The sequence below is a fragment of the Salvelinus fontinalis genome, chromosome 15, assembly GCF_029448725.1.
Source record: "Salvelinus fontinalis isolate EN_2023a chromosome 15, ASM2944872v1, whole genome shotgun sequence".
In the NCBI taxonomy this organism is placed as follows: Eukaryota; Metazoa; Chordata; class Actinopteri; order Salmoniformes; family Salmonidae; genus Salvelinus; species Salvelinus fontinalis.
In genome coordinates, this window is record NC_074679.1 from 30,261,024 (window position 1) to 30,276,426 (window position 15,403).

At 45.5% G+C, this 15,403-nt stretch overlaps 1 protein-coding gene across 6 annotated transcripts in view; it reads left to right on the top strand.

Annotated features, from left to right (window-relative positions):
• The window catches only part of syne2b (spectrin repeat containing, nuclear envelope 2b), a 150,699-nt gene that overhangs the window by 120,677 nt on the left and 14,619 nt on the right, over window positions 1-15,403 (top strand). For all 6 annotated transcript variants that reach the window (XM_055863320.1, XM_055863314.1, XM_055863317.1 and 3 more), the window contains 13 exons: window positions 642-775; window positions 866-1,070; window positions 1,223-1,405; window positions 1,537-1,656; window positions 1,749-1,903; window positions 2,069-2,216; window positions 2,405-2,499; window positions 2,734-2,965; window positions 3,053-3,247; window positions 5,488-5,613; window positions 6,153-6,308; window positions 9,129-9,287; window positions 10,059-10,225. In XM_055863320.1, coding sequence (XP_055719295.1) covers window positions 642-775; window positions 866-1,070; window positions 1,223-1,405; window positions 1,537-1,656; window positions 1,749-1,903; window positions 2,069-2,216; window positions 2,405-2,499; window positions 2,734-2,965; window positions 3,053-3,247; window positions 5,488-5,613; window positions 6,153-6,308; window positions 9,129-9,287; window positions 10,059-10,225 — 2,075 coding nt within the window. The remainder of the gene's footprint in view (window positions 1-641; window positions 776-865; window positions 1,071-1,222; window positions 1,406-1,536; window positions 1,657-1,748; window positions 1,904-2,068; window positions 2,217-2,404; window positions 2,500-2,733; window positions 2,966-3,052; window positions 3,248-5,487; window positions 5,614-6,152; window positions 6,309-9,128; window positions 9,288-10,058; window positions 10,226-15,403) is intronic.

A 15,403-nucleotide genomic window follows, 5' to 3' on the forward strand; every position in this document is an offset into this window, starting at 1 on the left:
ATTATAAATGAAATTATCTGTCTGTAAACAATTGTTGTAAAAATTACTTGTGTCATGCACAAAGTAGATGTCCTAATCGATTTGCCAAAACTCTAGTTTGTTATTAACAAGAAATTTGTGGAGTGGTTGAAAAACAAGTTTTAATGAAGCCAACCTAAGTGTATGTAAACTTCTGACTTCAACTGTATATACTGTATTTTATACCATCTATTGCATCTTGCCTATGCCACTCGGTCATCACTCATCCATATATTTATATGTACGTATTCTTATTCCATCCCTTTAGATTTGTGTGTATTAGGAAGTTGTTGTGGGATTTTTAGATTACTTGTTAGACATTACTGCGCTGTCGGAACTAGAAGTACAAGCATTTCGCTACACTCTCATTAACATCAGCTAACCATGTGTATGTGACCAATAAAATGTGATTTGATTTGATTTATTAATGTCAAAATAACATGTAAAACAGGCAACCCTCCCACTTGTTTTGCCAAAAAGGTGGGGTCCTGAATGGCGGTTCACCACTGTTGATTTGTAACTGGGTATATGACCTCTGTCTTTTAACCTGTCATTGCACTGTTCCTGTTATAATACAGTTTGAGCAGGTGATCACACTGTTGTGTATGTGCTCCTGTATCTAGCTTCTAAGGAAGGAGACTGAGGGGTGTGACTCAGAATGGGACGGTCTGATCCACACTCTCTCCATCCTCAGGGACATGATCAGTCCTACTGCCACCGTCCTCATGTCAGAGCAACTGGATAGAGAGAGAACCAGGTCAGTGTAAACTACAATAAACACAAACACGCATATACACATGCACACGCACTTACACACACACTGAGTGGTCTTTCCTGGTCTTTCAAGGTGGAATAAGGTGAATCGTGAGCTGGAGAATCACCTGAATAGAACTCAGACACTGCTCCAGATCTGGGGGGCTTATGCCCGTCTCTCTGTACCTTTCTCCCAACGTCTGCAAACACTGAGGGGTGATGTAACAGCTCTGATGAACCAGCCACCTGGTCAGGACAACACTACACAGCTGGTTGCAGCCCAGATACAGGCCGTCCATGTAAGTGGGATATTGTGAAAGCTACATGGTAGAGGGAATATGCACATAGTTAATGAGTCGTATGAGAGTATAGATCAGACTGATCCTGAATCAGTTATTGTGAGAACTCTGTCATCCTCGCTGCTGTATTTCTCCCATTGCCCCTGTCCCAGAGCCTGCAGGAGAGAACAGACAGTTTACAGACCGACCTGGAGGGGGTGCTAGAGGCCTCTAAGGAACTCAGTGGACGATTGGAACCCTCGTCTGCCGTCTTCATCCAATCAGAGAGCCGTATGCTAACCCGTGGTGTCCTACATCTGAGCCAGTCACTGGCCGATAAGCTTGGGCATCTCCAGGTACTGTGTGGTGATATATGCCTTGTTGTTTTATAGCTACTTGTATGACATTACATTCTAGTTTAATTATGTTATGTATGCCTTTATGCCTGATCCCTGACCATGTTATTAATGTGTTTATGTGTGTGCAGGAAGAGCATGAGCAGCTCCAGGAGTTTGAGAGTGTCTTGGCATCCCTTGAGAAACACCTTGAGGACTGGGAGGGGAGACTTAAAAGTGTAACCGTGCCTCCACAAATGTATATATCCAAGGTAGGCCAACACAAAACAGACCTCATGCTAAGTCAGACCTCTGTATTGAATACTGTATATCCAGAGACTGACTGTGGATCCATGTGTTCCAGATGGGTCTGCTGGAGCTGAGTGGTTTCTCTCCTGACCTGGACATACTGAATGAGCTGAGCTACAGGCTGACCCTCAGTGACTCTGCCACCCACAGACTACAGAGCCTCAACTGGACCTGGGCTCAGGCCTCGGCCCGTGCTGTGGAGACCTACAGGTCAGTACAGTAGAAGTGCTTTACTGTCAGCGTGGTAACGTGAGAGACACTAACAGACAGAGTCTACCACAAATTAGTCAATAAAAGACTAAATCCTGGCTAAGCCCTACTATTACACTAGAAAACAGTATGGCAGGTTTAAAGTGTGTCTTGTTTGTGTGTCAGTGAGTTGCAGACAGAGTCACTGAGGCAACAGAGTTTTCAGGAGAAGTGTGAGAACTGGATGGACTTCCTACAGACGATGGAGGACAGCCTAGCAGTAGACCTGGCCAGCACCTACAGCGGCCTGAGAGAGCAGCTACGCACACACCAGGTGACAAACACACATACGCTCGCACGCTTACATCACACACATACGCACATACACACGCACACACAGACTCAGGCACGCACGCACGCACGCACGCACTCACTCACACACACACACACACACAGTATCTATTCAGTAACACTAACTAGGCCTGTGAATATGACAGTAATATTGTGATTCTGGTGTCTCAGAGGTTCCAGTTAGAGATGTCTATCGGTCATCAGATCCTGCACTCTGTCATCAATGATTCTCTACGTCTGCTGCAGAGGGGAGACGTGGATGATAGGTGAGGACAGGACAGAGATTCTCTGCTCACATGATCAATGTTAGTCCTTGTAAGAACTGTTGCACCATTGATGTTTATCCACCTCTATTAATGGGTGTCGTGGTCCTTTGACCATCAGCTGGTGATTAGTTACATGTTTTTGATCATTATCAATCATCGTCATTGATTTTAGCTTTCTGAGTTACTCTTATAGTTGTATTCATTTGTATGCTGTTACCGTTCTCTGTCCCCCAGGAGTGACTTCATCCTGAAGCTGGCCCAGCTGAGGGAGCACTGGCAGGGGGCTGTTCAGAGGGCAGCTCAAAGGAGCTCCCTGGTGGAGGGGCTAGTCAAACACTGGCACCTCTACAGCCGCAGCCTCAGGAAGCTCCAGAGGTTCGTAGCAGATGCCCAGGCCCTCCTGCCCCCCACAGGGCCAGCCCACTGCAGCCTGCAGCAGCTCCGAAGCTCCCTCTACGACATGAAGGTAATAGGTTAGAGATTGATACAGCCAAGGGGAAGGGCAAGGGTTCATAAATGACAGTGCATTCCTTCTGTCTTCTGTGGCCTGTAGCACACGGAGCTGCTTTTCCAGAGGTACCAGTGCAGCTACATCCACACTCTGGAGCTGGGCCGTCAGCTCTTCTCCATGGGGGACGAACAGACTCAGGCACAGCTGCAGACCGAACTGGCTACCCTGCAGGAGGACTGGGAGAACCTGCAAGGACTGCTGGAAAAGAGAAAGGACATAACAAACGCTATCATTCAGGTGCTCCTCTTGCCCCTCAGTCAGTGGGAGACAGCAGCTTGGGGAAGAGACTACTCAACAGCTGACCTATAGGAAGATCATTATCTGTGGATCACATTTTAGTGGAATAACATGTTTTAAGTGTATTTGTTTATAAAATGATTGATTCAAATGATAGGTCAGAGTAAAGAGGATACCTTCGAATCAATAGAATTGAGTAAAGTTCTGTCAGAGGCACAGGTTTACAATATAATGCAAGATCTTAGCTTAGCCTTGAAATGTCTGATGTGAAACAGGTATTTTCTACAGTCAGAGGTCTACTTTTAGAAATGCCTTATTATATTTGACCCCCTAACCCCCTACGGTGGTTACATTTCATCTTAAATGCCCATGTAGCAGTTTTAAGCCTGAAACACACAGATCAGCCCACTGACCTACAGTACATTCCTGGATCTTCTCTATAACAACTATCCACTCATCCAGGAGTCTGGCTTAGTCTAGCACTGATCTGGGTTTCTGGCAGTGTGGGATACTGACCGATTGACTGAGTTGATTACTGGTCAACTTTTTGTCAGTGGGAGTGCCTTAGTCAGCTTTCAGACTTGATAAATCATTCAGTCATGAGAAGGCTCTTTGACCCACAGCACTCATTAGTTTTAAGGCTCTTTATGGCAGCGTGTGGTTCATGGAGGAAATATTTTCCCATTGAGCAGGCCTGTAATAGTGATTTGTCCCTTATCAGAGTGAGTGATCCTAGAAACAGATCCCCATATACACTACCGGTCAACATTTTTAGAACACCTACTCATTCAAGGGTTTTTCTTTATTTTTTACTATTTTCTACATTGTAGAATAATAGTGAAGACATCAAAACTATAAAATAACACATCATGTAGTAACCACAGCGAGGCAGACAGGCAGGGAAGAGGCAGACAGGCAGGGAAGAGGCAGACAGGCAGGGAAGAGGCAGACAGGCAGGGAGGAGGCAGACAGGCAGGGAGGAGGCAGACAGGCAGGGAGGAGGCAGACAGGCAGGGAGGAGGCAGACAGGCAGGGAGGAGGCAGACAGGCAGGGAGGAGGCAGACAGGCAGGGAGGAGGCAGACAGGCAGGGAGGAGGCAGGGAGGCAGGGAGGAGGCAGACAGGCAGGGAGGAGGCAGACAGGCAGGGAGGAGGCAGACAGGCAGGGAGGAGGCAGGCAGGCAGGGAGGAGGCAGGCAGGCAGGGAGGAGGCAGGCAGGCAGGGAGGAGGCAGGGAGGAGGCAGGCAGGCAGGGAGGAGGCAGACAGGCAGGGAGGAGGCAGACAGGCAGGGAGGCAGACAGGGACGAGGCAGGCAGACAGGGACGAGGCAGGCAGGCAGGGAGGAGGCAGGCAGGGAGGAGGCAGGCAGGGAGGAGGCAGGCAGGGAGGAGGCAGGCAGGGAGGAGGCAGGCAGGGAGGAGGCAGACAGGGAGGAGGCAGACAGGGAGGAGGCAGACAGGGAGGAGGCAGACAGGGAGGAGGCAGACAGGGAGGAGGCAGACAGGGACGAGGCAGACAGGGACGAGGCAGACAGGGACGAGGCAGGCAGGGAGGAGGCAGACAGGCCTGGAGGAGGCAGACAGGCAGGGAGGAGGCAGACAGGCAGGGAGGAGGCAGACAGGCAGGGAGGAGGCAGACAGGGACGAGGCAGGCAGGCCTGGAGGAGGCAGGCAGGCAGGGAGGAGGCAGACAGGGACGAGGCAGACAGGGACGAGGCAGGCAGGCCTGGAGGAGGCAAGCATGCAGGCTTAGTGTAAGCCTGTCTGGGTATTAGAGCACTTGAACCCCTCCGGTCCCTGAGCTGTCAGGAGCACTAAGGTGGACATGGAGACCAGAGCCTCTCCAACTGGGTAAACCTGCTTGTTTTTGACCCTGCTGTTCCTCGGGCATTACCTAGAGATACTCTACGAAGGGCTGAGGTATGAGATATGTTGATGTTTCACTGACCTGAATTGACACCTGGCCTCTCCTTCTGTGGGAGGTCTCATGTGTCTGTTCTTGGAAACCTTAACCCGCTCTCCCCTTTTGTCTGCTGTTTGGCCAAGTCTTTCTTTGCTTTGAAAAAATCCAATAGATTACATCAATTCCATTTTCATCCACCCTGACAATGGAGGCACTAAAAATGATTTTCAATGCTAAAAACAGAAATGCTCCTCTTAACTTCTACTAACCTTCTCAACTACTCCTTCAACTAGAGTATATCTACATCTATTTACGTGACTACCTTTCTACTCTCAGAACTGGGAGCGCTGTGAGGCCAGACTATCCGAAAGCATGCAGCAGCTGGACACCACGCAGACCGGACTGAAGCAGTCGATCCCAGAACATGACAATGAGCTCCAAGCTACAGAGAAACTCACTGAGGTAAGTGGTGAACATAGTTGTTTCCAAATGTCTCGACCCTTTCACCCGGTGTGTGAATACATAGGGCAGAATGGAGGAGGACAAAAGTTAGGAACAAAAGAGTCCTTTTGGTGTTCATGTGGTAATTTGCTTTGTTTTATCAAAGTTTATTGTGTGCATTGTGCAGTAGAAGCTGATGAGACTTCAGTCCTTAGACTGGGAAGTCATTAGTTGGCCCACTAAAGCACATCTAAAACAGATAAAGTATCAGTCAGAACACAAGAGCAGAGCCAAGTTAGTAACATGTTTGGCTTTTCAATCTCTTATGGCCCATCATGGGTTTATCCCTTCCCCCCTCCTCCCTCCTTCTGTCCTAGTCTGCTGCGGCCCTTAATCCTCTCCTGGGGCGGGGAGAAAAAGAGAGAGAGAAAGAGAGGCAGAGCAGAGAGAAGGGGCAGGACAGAGAGAGAGAGAGAGAGAGAGAGAGAGGGCGCGTGGCGTGGACTGGAGTGGAGGGGGCCTGACGGGACAGTTTGTTGGTGCTGTGTTATGGTATGCAGGAGGCTGAGAACTCACTGGATGACTGGGCTGAGAGCCTGACTGAACTTGCCACCATGAAGACGGACCTGTCCCAGTACATCATTGCTGACGACGTGCTGCTACTCCAGGAGCAGGTGGAGCACCTCCACTGTCAATGGGAGGAACTCTGCCTCAAGGTAGGGGACATGGCTGGCTGGGGCTGGGGAGACGGCTGGGCTCTGGGCTAGACTGGCTGCAGGCTCAAGACTCACTCGGCTGAGTGTGTTTAGTGGGAAGGCAGTAGCCAAACAGTCCCTGTGTGTGAATGTTTGTGTTGGGACAGCAGCTGCCGTAGTGACATATATAGAAAACATTGGTTGGCATGAATGTCCAGATAACTAAATGCAGAAACTCCATTTCTTAATCCAATCAGTAGTTGCTTTGCAAGGGAAACAAGCTGTCATCTGACTCTGATTTGATTACTCTTTTGATTATTTAAAAAAATATATAACCCAGTTGGTAGTGATACACTTCAAGAACTTTAAAAATGTCAAATTTTCTGAAATATTATTGTATAATTGTTTTATTATGGTATGATCAACCATAGAATGAAAACCAAGTTTGGTGGATATGTGCTGGAGCCTGAGCTTTGGGGTTAGTTTCTGGGGTAGAGACATACAGGTTTGAGTGTTTGGGGGAGATGGCTATGTGGGAATGGGGGGCCAGATGGTGATGGAGAAATTAGTTTAGGCTTCAGGAAGCAGGCCCTTTGTATTGGAAATCAGCCTGTCGTCAGGCTAGGGCCGTTGCTATGGCTATTCTAAGGCTTTCACTTCAACCGGGTGAGTAAAAAAAAACAGATTCAATGTTTTCAGGCTTAAATGACAAAATGAGTACAGTTTTGACAACTTTATTGATGGAATTTGTGATTTGATTTCAAGGGGAGTGTTGACTCCTGTGCCTGGTGCTCATCCCAAAATCTGTCACATGGGAACACGATGCAGCAGTCAGCTGAAGGGTGTTGCTTATACCTCTCCTACTGTTCCTCCACACCATCCACCATGTCTATCTCTCAGAGTTGTGTACCCATCAGACTGACTCTGTTAGACTCACACTCAGTCTGGCGAGTGGCGGAAAATTAACATGAAGTCTTTGGGAAGGTGTTTTTATTAGTGTAAGTGAATGTAGATCAAGAGAAAACTGATTTATTTTGCATTTGTTTTTGATAAATGGTGAATAAGCACATGATGTTCATAGCAGATGGAGTCCATCTTACCTTTCACTGTCTTGGCCTAACTTTGGGTTAACTCTTTCTGTGCTGCTGTGGCAACTCTGCCTGAGTACAAGATACACTATATATACAAAAGTATGTGGACACCCCTTCAAATTAGTGGATTTGGCTATTTCAGCTACACCCGTTTCTGACAGGTTTATAAAATCAAGCACACCTCCATGCAATCTCCATAGACAAACATTGACAGTAGAATGGCCTTACTGAAGAGCTCAGTGACTTTCAACGTGGCACCGTCATAGGATGTTCGTCACATTTCTGCCCTGCTAGATCAACTGATCAACTGTTATTGTGAAGTGGAAATGTCTAGGAGCAACTACTGCTCAGCCGCGAAGTGGTAGGCCACACAAGCTCAGAATGGGACCGCCGAGTGCTAAAGCGCGTAGCACGTAAAAATCATCTGTCCTCGGTTACAACACTCACTACCGAGTTCCAAACTGCCTCTGGAAGCAACGTCAGCACAAGAACTGTTCGACGGGAGCTTCATGAAATGGGTTTCCATGGCCGAGCACAGAAGCCTAAGATCACCATGTTCAATGTCATGCGTTGGCTAGAGTGGTGTAAAGCTCGCCGCCATTGGACTCTGTAGCAGTGGAAACGCATTCTCTGGAGGGATGAATCACGCTTCACCATCTGGCAGTCCGACAGACTAATCTTGGTTTGGCAGATGCCAGGAGAATGCTATCTATCTCAATGCATAGTGCCAACTGTAAAGTTTGGTGGAGGAGGAATAATGATCTGGGGCTGTGAAGGGAAATCTTAACAATGACATTCTAGACGATTCTGTGCTTCCCTCTTTGTGGCAACGGTTTGGGAAAGGCTCTTTCCTGTTTCAACATGACAATGTCCACGTGCACAAAGCGACGTCCATACAGAAATGGTTTGTCGAGATCGGTATGGAAGAACTTGACTAGCCTTCACGCTCTGACCTCAACCCCATAGAACACCTTTGGGATGAATTGGAACGCCGACTGCGAGCCAAGCCTAATCGCCCAATATCAGTGCCCGACTTCACTAATGCTATTGTGGCTGAATGGAAGTCCCCGCAGCAATGTTCCAGCATCTAGTGGAAAGCCTTCCCAGAAGAGTGGAGTCTGTTATAGCATTAAGGGGGGACCAACTCCATATTAATGCCCATGATTTTGGAATGAGATGTTCAACGAGCAGGTGTCCACATACTTTTGGTCATGTAGTGTAGATGATATTGGTTTCTTTTATTTGTGAGCATAGGACTACACCTGCCTGTTATTTGGGTGGTAAAGTGAGGTGGCATCGTCGTGAAGTACTCATAATCACGGCAGCCATTAATAGTGTGAACCTGTTTCTCACGCGCCACAACAAATCCTTCTCTCTCGTCTCACACAGAGTAGTACGAACAGACTTAATTTTGCCATGCAATGAAGTACAGTTCTACTCAAGTCCTGGTTGAAGAGAAATCATACCTGTCTGTGTGAATGCTCCACATCTTTGTGTCATCATTATTTATCATTACATCATTACTAACTTGAAGGAAACTTTGGTGAAGCAATTGAACTGGTTTCCCTGACATTCCCTTGGCAATCTTACTGTCACTGTTATTTAGTCTGGAGAAACCCTTGCAGAATCCATGCCTACCCAACTCACTATTTAACCATATAGTAGATATGATAACAGTTATCTATGGTATACTGACCATCTATTATTGCCCATTAAGCATATATTGTCCATATTCTGTGTTTCCTTTAAGGTCTCCCTACGCAAACAGGAGATAGCAGACCGTCTCAATGCATGGATCATCTTTAATGAGAAAAACAAGGAGCTTTGTGAATGGCTGACGCAGATGGAAAACAAAGTGGCACACAATGCCGACATCAGCATCGAGGAGATGGTGGAGAAGCTGAAGAAGGTAGGGGGGCCATGCTGCTTGGCCCACGAGGGGGGTCCTGAGTCTCTGTGATTCAAATATAATCAAAACAGTTTGAACAGTTTCACTCCCTTTGGTGTATAGCTTAGTCAGAGTTATCTAAATCAAGTTTAGGTCAAAATGATGAAAACTTTAAAGTTTAATTGGATTATTAGAACAATAAACTGGCCTGGCACTGTGGAACGTAAACAGTGATTAATTTATCTATTGTCATTTAGATTAGATTTAACCAACAGCCAGAGTTCAACGGTTAGACTTTTAAACATATCCAGACTGGTTTCTATCACTCCACTGATTGGCTCCCCCTCAACAGCCGATCAAAGTCCACTGTATGAAAGTAGGGAAGTAAACAGAGAAAGTAGCTCTCTACAGACAGAAGATAGAATGGTGGGGATGTTCTGTCTTCTGAAGGAGGAGACCGAGAGAAGGAGGGAGGGATGCAAAGTTTTCAATGTGCTGTGAATTACCCTGCCAGTGAATGGAACGACAGCTGTTTTAGTCTCAGCAGCAGGGCCGCTTGGAGGGATTTGGATGTCACACTTTGTTGACTGGACAATATTGGACTTTTTAAAACATTGATACCATAATACATGCTATTGGGGGAAATGTCCTCCTATAGAATACCATCATTCACAAAACCTTTCGACCCACACTCACTTACCCTCTCCCTCTCATACAAACATTAATTTGACACAACACGTGCACTCATTCAGATACTCACCCTAACCCTAACCCATTCTGTGTGACTCCTAGGACTGTATGGAGGAGATCAACCTCTTCAGTGAGAATAAAACCCACCTGAAGCTGCTTGGAGAGCAGCTCATCACCGCTAGCAACAAGACCAAGGAGACCGAGGTCAACGACAAGCTGAAGGACATCAATGACCGCTGGCAGCACCTGTTTGACCACATAGAGACCAGGTAAGACCACAGTTGGACCTTTACAACTCTCTGACCACAATATTAGCTTGGTTAGGGCATATCGAGTACATAGTATATCAGTCTTGCAAATGGATTGATTTCTCTTTGTCATTCAAAACAACACAGAGGATGTATTACAACGCGTCATTGTAAGACCGTGGTCTGACCGCTGTCAGAACTGGTTCTACCACTAGAGTTGGGTGAGGACAGGGCAGGGTAGAACAGCTGCTGCTGCTGCAATGTTCCAAGCTTTGAGATTATAACAGGGAAAGCTTCAGAGAGCCATCACAGGGATAATATTATTAATCCAGAAACATTAATCCCAATCCAACACAGAGTGGAATGAAGAGAACTGCTGAAATACCTTTACACAGGCTTACCTCTTATGTGTCATCATACAGCATGATGCAATTATTGATGATACATGCGTGTCTCGGAAAGCAGTAAACACATGATCCATTGAGAGGAATATCAAGGCGGATATATAGAACACCATAGGACTAATGAGATTGAAAAAAATATGTTCTAATCTAATGCATCAGGGAGGACTGGTGTATTATGAGACTATGATGCTATTCCAAGTGTAGTCTTCTTGTAACGATTCACCTTGCGTCTGATGAACACTAGGCTTGTCAGGGTGTTGTCTGCAGTGTGCAGGGGGTTAAAACTGTGTCCTCCTTAATGTGTTTTCTTTTTCCACTAACAAGATTTATTTCTGAGATGGCGATCATTAGATGAAGTGTTTCGAACTCTGGTCACTGATGCGGCCTTGTTTTCTCTGGGCATCATCGGTATAATGATGTCTGCAGTCTTCTCTGCTGCAGCCTGTTTACAAGCCTCTGCTAGAATATTTTTAAGAGACTTTTGAGTCATTCTCATCATCCAAGCTTTTTGCATTGCATGTTAGTAGCATTCATTCAATTGCTATTCATTATTGAGAGTAGCATATAGTGCACTGGCATTAGATCTCCAGAGAGAATAGGTTATTCAATCTAACATTCTGGCGTCATTGCTGTTGTTCACAGGCAGGCACTACCCCCCACCCCCAAGTGGATAATTGGAAACTCAGAGGCCCCACTTGTCAGAGAGAGCCAGCTGACCTGCTCTTCAGTGGAATGTTTTTACTTTGGCCACAGGGGCCAGATATACAGAGTCACTGCAAAGGGGAGGAAGGGGGATGACTTATCCTCCATGAGAATGAGGGATTTAGCTGGGCCATATGGTGGCTGTTCTTGGCTCTCTCTAACATGGTGTCCAGCTGCCTTGTCTTTCTCTCACTAACAGGAGTCTGCCTGCATAGCAACAACAGGCAGAGGGAGGAGTTTCTGTTTGAGTGATATTCTGGACTTGTCTATGGCCATGTGGACCAAGGGACCGAGTGAGGGTTCTCTCTGTGAATGACAGGGAGCCTAAAGTTTGAGGTCTTTAGGATTGCGGGTAGGTATAGGATGGAATAACACAGAGAATGCAGGGCAGTCTGCCCAGCCCACTAACACACTGTCCTTTAAGCCAACCTTGCATGGATGTTTAATCCTGTTAATGAGCTAGTTAGTCCATTCTGCCACTTAGTACTGGTCCATGTGGCGCTATGCAAAGGAATGTGTGGACCCCTAGTTTAGCCTACATATTCCACCACTATTCCAGAGACATGGTGTAAAAGTTGGGATTAAATTATTCCGTCTTAGAGCACATGAGGACAGGATTTGGGCCTCAGTCTCCATGGTTGTTTTGTAGCTGTAACCCTCTGTAAGAAGATAAACGTGAGGAATGTCTGCCTGTTGCACTTGAACAAGCTGCTTAACGCGATGTGGAAACCATTTAGCCTGTTGCTTGTTGCTATGTCTCTGCCCTGAGTTCCCTCTCACGACATGTACATGGCAGTGTGTATGGCAGTCAGCCAACGGTTACAATTATATATTCTTGTATGTGCTCCGCTCACTCTACTTAGGTTCAAGAGAAAAATATCAAGTTTGTTCTGTGAGCATAAACTCTTAATTTCTAGTACAAACATACTCAATTACCTTCTAGTTTTATCAAAGGAGTTTCCCCATACTAAGGCTTTCATTTGACCACAACAAGAGGGGAAGGCTACAATTGGATTTGTGTGTCGTATAGACTAGAGCAATAAGGCTACAATTGGCTTTGTGTGTTGGGGGGAAAAGTTAGAGGGCTACAATTGGCTTTAGATCAGTAGGTAAGTGAGAGAGAGGGAGGTGAAAGAGAGATACAGGGTAATAAGAGAGAGAGATAAAGAGGGCGAGGTAAAGAGGGAGGAGAGATGACGAGATAGCCCCGGGCCCTCAACTAGCCTCCTCACGGCCCGTTCAGCCAGGACGTCCTGTCAGCTCCACTTCCCATCATCTCAGGTCATCCCATGATGCACTATAATCCTGTGTACAGGTGGTCCTCAACCTTCCCTCACCAAGACCAGAGCATGCCATCATTGCAATAGCATACATGTGTATAGCATTTCACAATTTCAGTCAAAGTCTAATCCTAAAGTCTTCAATGATGCCTACACTGTAGATCTATTGCATTATTAAGCAATGAGTGGTCTTAAATCTGCTATGTGTTGTTCATCGACCTCATAAAGGGGATTTGAATCATCCTTCATTTTATCATGCTTACAACAGGAAGTGTTGTAACTGATTTGATTTGGAGGTTGACAGTTCATGTTGGCCTGTCATAGGGTCCTGAAATGATGTGTCACCTGTTTGGATGAGTGCTTATTACAGACGGGACATTTCAGAGTGGTGATGAGTGAGGACCGTGCCTCAGCCTGTGCCTGGGCGGACCCAGTGCAGTGTGATATGGGAGATTAGTGAAAGTTGACTTGGTGAAGATTAGATGCGCTGACACTGGCTCAGGCTCACCGGTCGCCTTTGTCCCCCAAAACAAACTGGGTGCTCCGTCACCCTGCCCAGCAGCTGCCGTCTGCTGACACAAGGCATTGTGTCATCCATAGGGCCCGTAGCCCCAGCTTCCCCTACCCAAGGCCCCCAAGGCCCCCGCACTCCTCACCATTGTCTGAGCGAGGGGCGTGTGAGGCAGATGTTTTGTTGAAACAACCCCCTCTACGCCAGGAGTCAGCTCAGTGCTCACACATCGACTTCCTTTGTTTACCAAGTCTGAAGAGACAGGGATTTGAGTTATATCTGTTTTTCTTTGCTGTAAGTACAGGATTCAGCATGTTTTATTCAGTGTTTGAGTACGGCTGTTAAAAAAGCACTTCTTTGGCCATTCGTCTCCCCTTTATGGTTGAAGTTCCTGTAGCCATGGCGATGCAGTATATCTCAAAGAACTTCGGCATCAGGTTGCCAGCTCAGTTGCCATGGTGATTGGTTAAGTTCAGACAAGGGGGTGCAAAATAGAGTTGTGTGTGTGTGTGTGTGTGTGTGTGTGTGTGTGTGTGTGTGTGTGTGTGTGTGTGTGTGTGTGTGTGTGTGTGTGTGTGTGTGTGTGTGTGTGTGTGTGTGTGTGTGTGTGTGTGTGTGTGTGTGTGTGTGTGTGTGTGTGTGTGTGTGTGTGTGGAGAAGGGGGTAGTCTGGTGATAATAATAGGTATTGAGTCATATATTGGATTACTGTTCAGCACTCATATTTTATTGAACCATAGCAAGTTTCTTAGCATAACAGACTCATGAGCCGTCATAAAGGTGACAGCATGCAACATACTCAGACAGTGGGTAACTGAAGTGAATTTTTTCAAAACTTTTGTGGGAGAGACACAGTTACACAGTAACATACTTAACATGCCACAGGGATTTGTCTCTTATCTCATTACAAAGTGAATGTAAGACTTAATGTTGCATAGGACATCTTATGACAGATGAAAGGCTTACCCTGACTTTTCTATGTAAATTGGTGTCACTAGATATTTCAAGAGTTGCTGGGTATTGCTCTATGCTGTTCTATGTATGGTGTCTTTAATTGCTTGGGTGAATAACATATATACTGTAGGTGGGAGTTAAGCAGTGTTTCCTGGCAGGCAGCACTGCGTCTCTGGTCTTGCCCTTGTTGACAGTTGGGCGACTGCAGTCCAAGATGCCCACCTGTCAGTGTGGTGGCAGTAACAGTAATAGTAACGGTAACAGAAACAGTAACATTAACAGTAGTAGTAATAGTAACAGTAGTAGTAACAATAACAGTAGTAGTAACAGTAATAGTAACGGTAACGGTAACAGAAACAGTAACAGCAGTAGTAATAGTAACAGTAGTAGTAACAGTAACAGTAGTAGTAACAGTAACAGTAGTAGTAACGGTAACAGAAACAGTAACAGTAGTAGTACTAACAGTAACAGTAGTAGTAACATTAACAGTAACAGACACAGAAACAGTAACAGTAGTAGTAGCAGTAACAGTGACAGTAGTAATACCAGTAACAGTAGTAACAGTAACATAAACAGTAACAGTAGTAGTAGTAGTAACAGTAACAGTAGTAGTAATAACATGAGTAGTAGTAGTAGTAACAGTAACATAAACAGTAACATAAACAGTAACAGTAGCAGTAGTAGTAACAGTAACAGTAATAGTAATAACATGAGTAGTAGTAGTAGTAACAATAACAGTAGCAGTAGTAACATGAACAGTAGTAGTAACAGTAGTAGTGACAGTAGCAGTAGTAGTAACAGTAACAGTAGTAGTAACAGAAACAGAAACAGTAACAGTAGTAGTAACAGTAACAGTAGTAGTAGTAACAGTAACAGAAACAGAAACAGTAACAGTAGTAGTAACAGTAACAATAGTAACAGTAACAGTAGTAGTAACAGAAACAGAAACAGTAACAGTAGTAGTAACAGTAGTAGTAGTAACAGTAACAGAAACAGAAACAGTAACAGTAGTAGTAACAGTAACAATAGTAGTAACAGTAACAGAAACAGAAACAGTAACAGTAGTAGTAACAGTAACAGTAGTAGTAGTAACAGTAACAGAAACAGAAACAGTAACAGTAGTAGTAACAGTAACAGTAGTAGTAGTAACAGTAACAGAAACAGAAACAGTAACAGTAGTAGTAACAGAAACAGAAACAGTAACAGTAACAGTAGTAGTAACAGTAACAGTAGTAGTAACAGAAACAGAAATAGTAACAGTAGTAGTAACAGTAACAGTAGTAGTAGTAACAGTAACAGAAACAGAAACAGTAACAGTAGTAGTAACAGAAACAGAAACAGTAACAGTA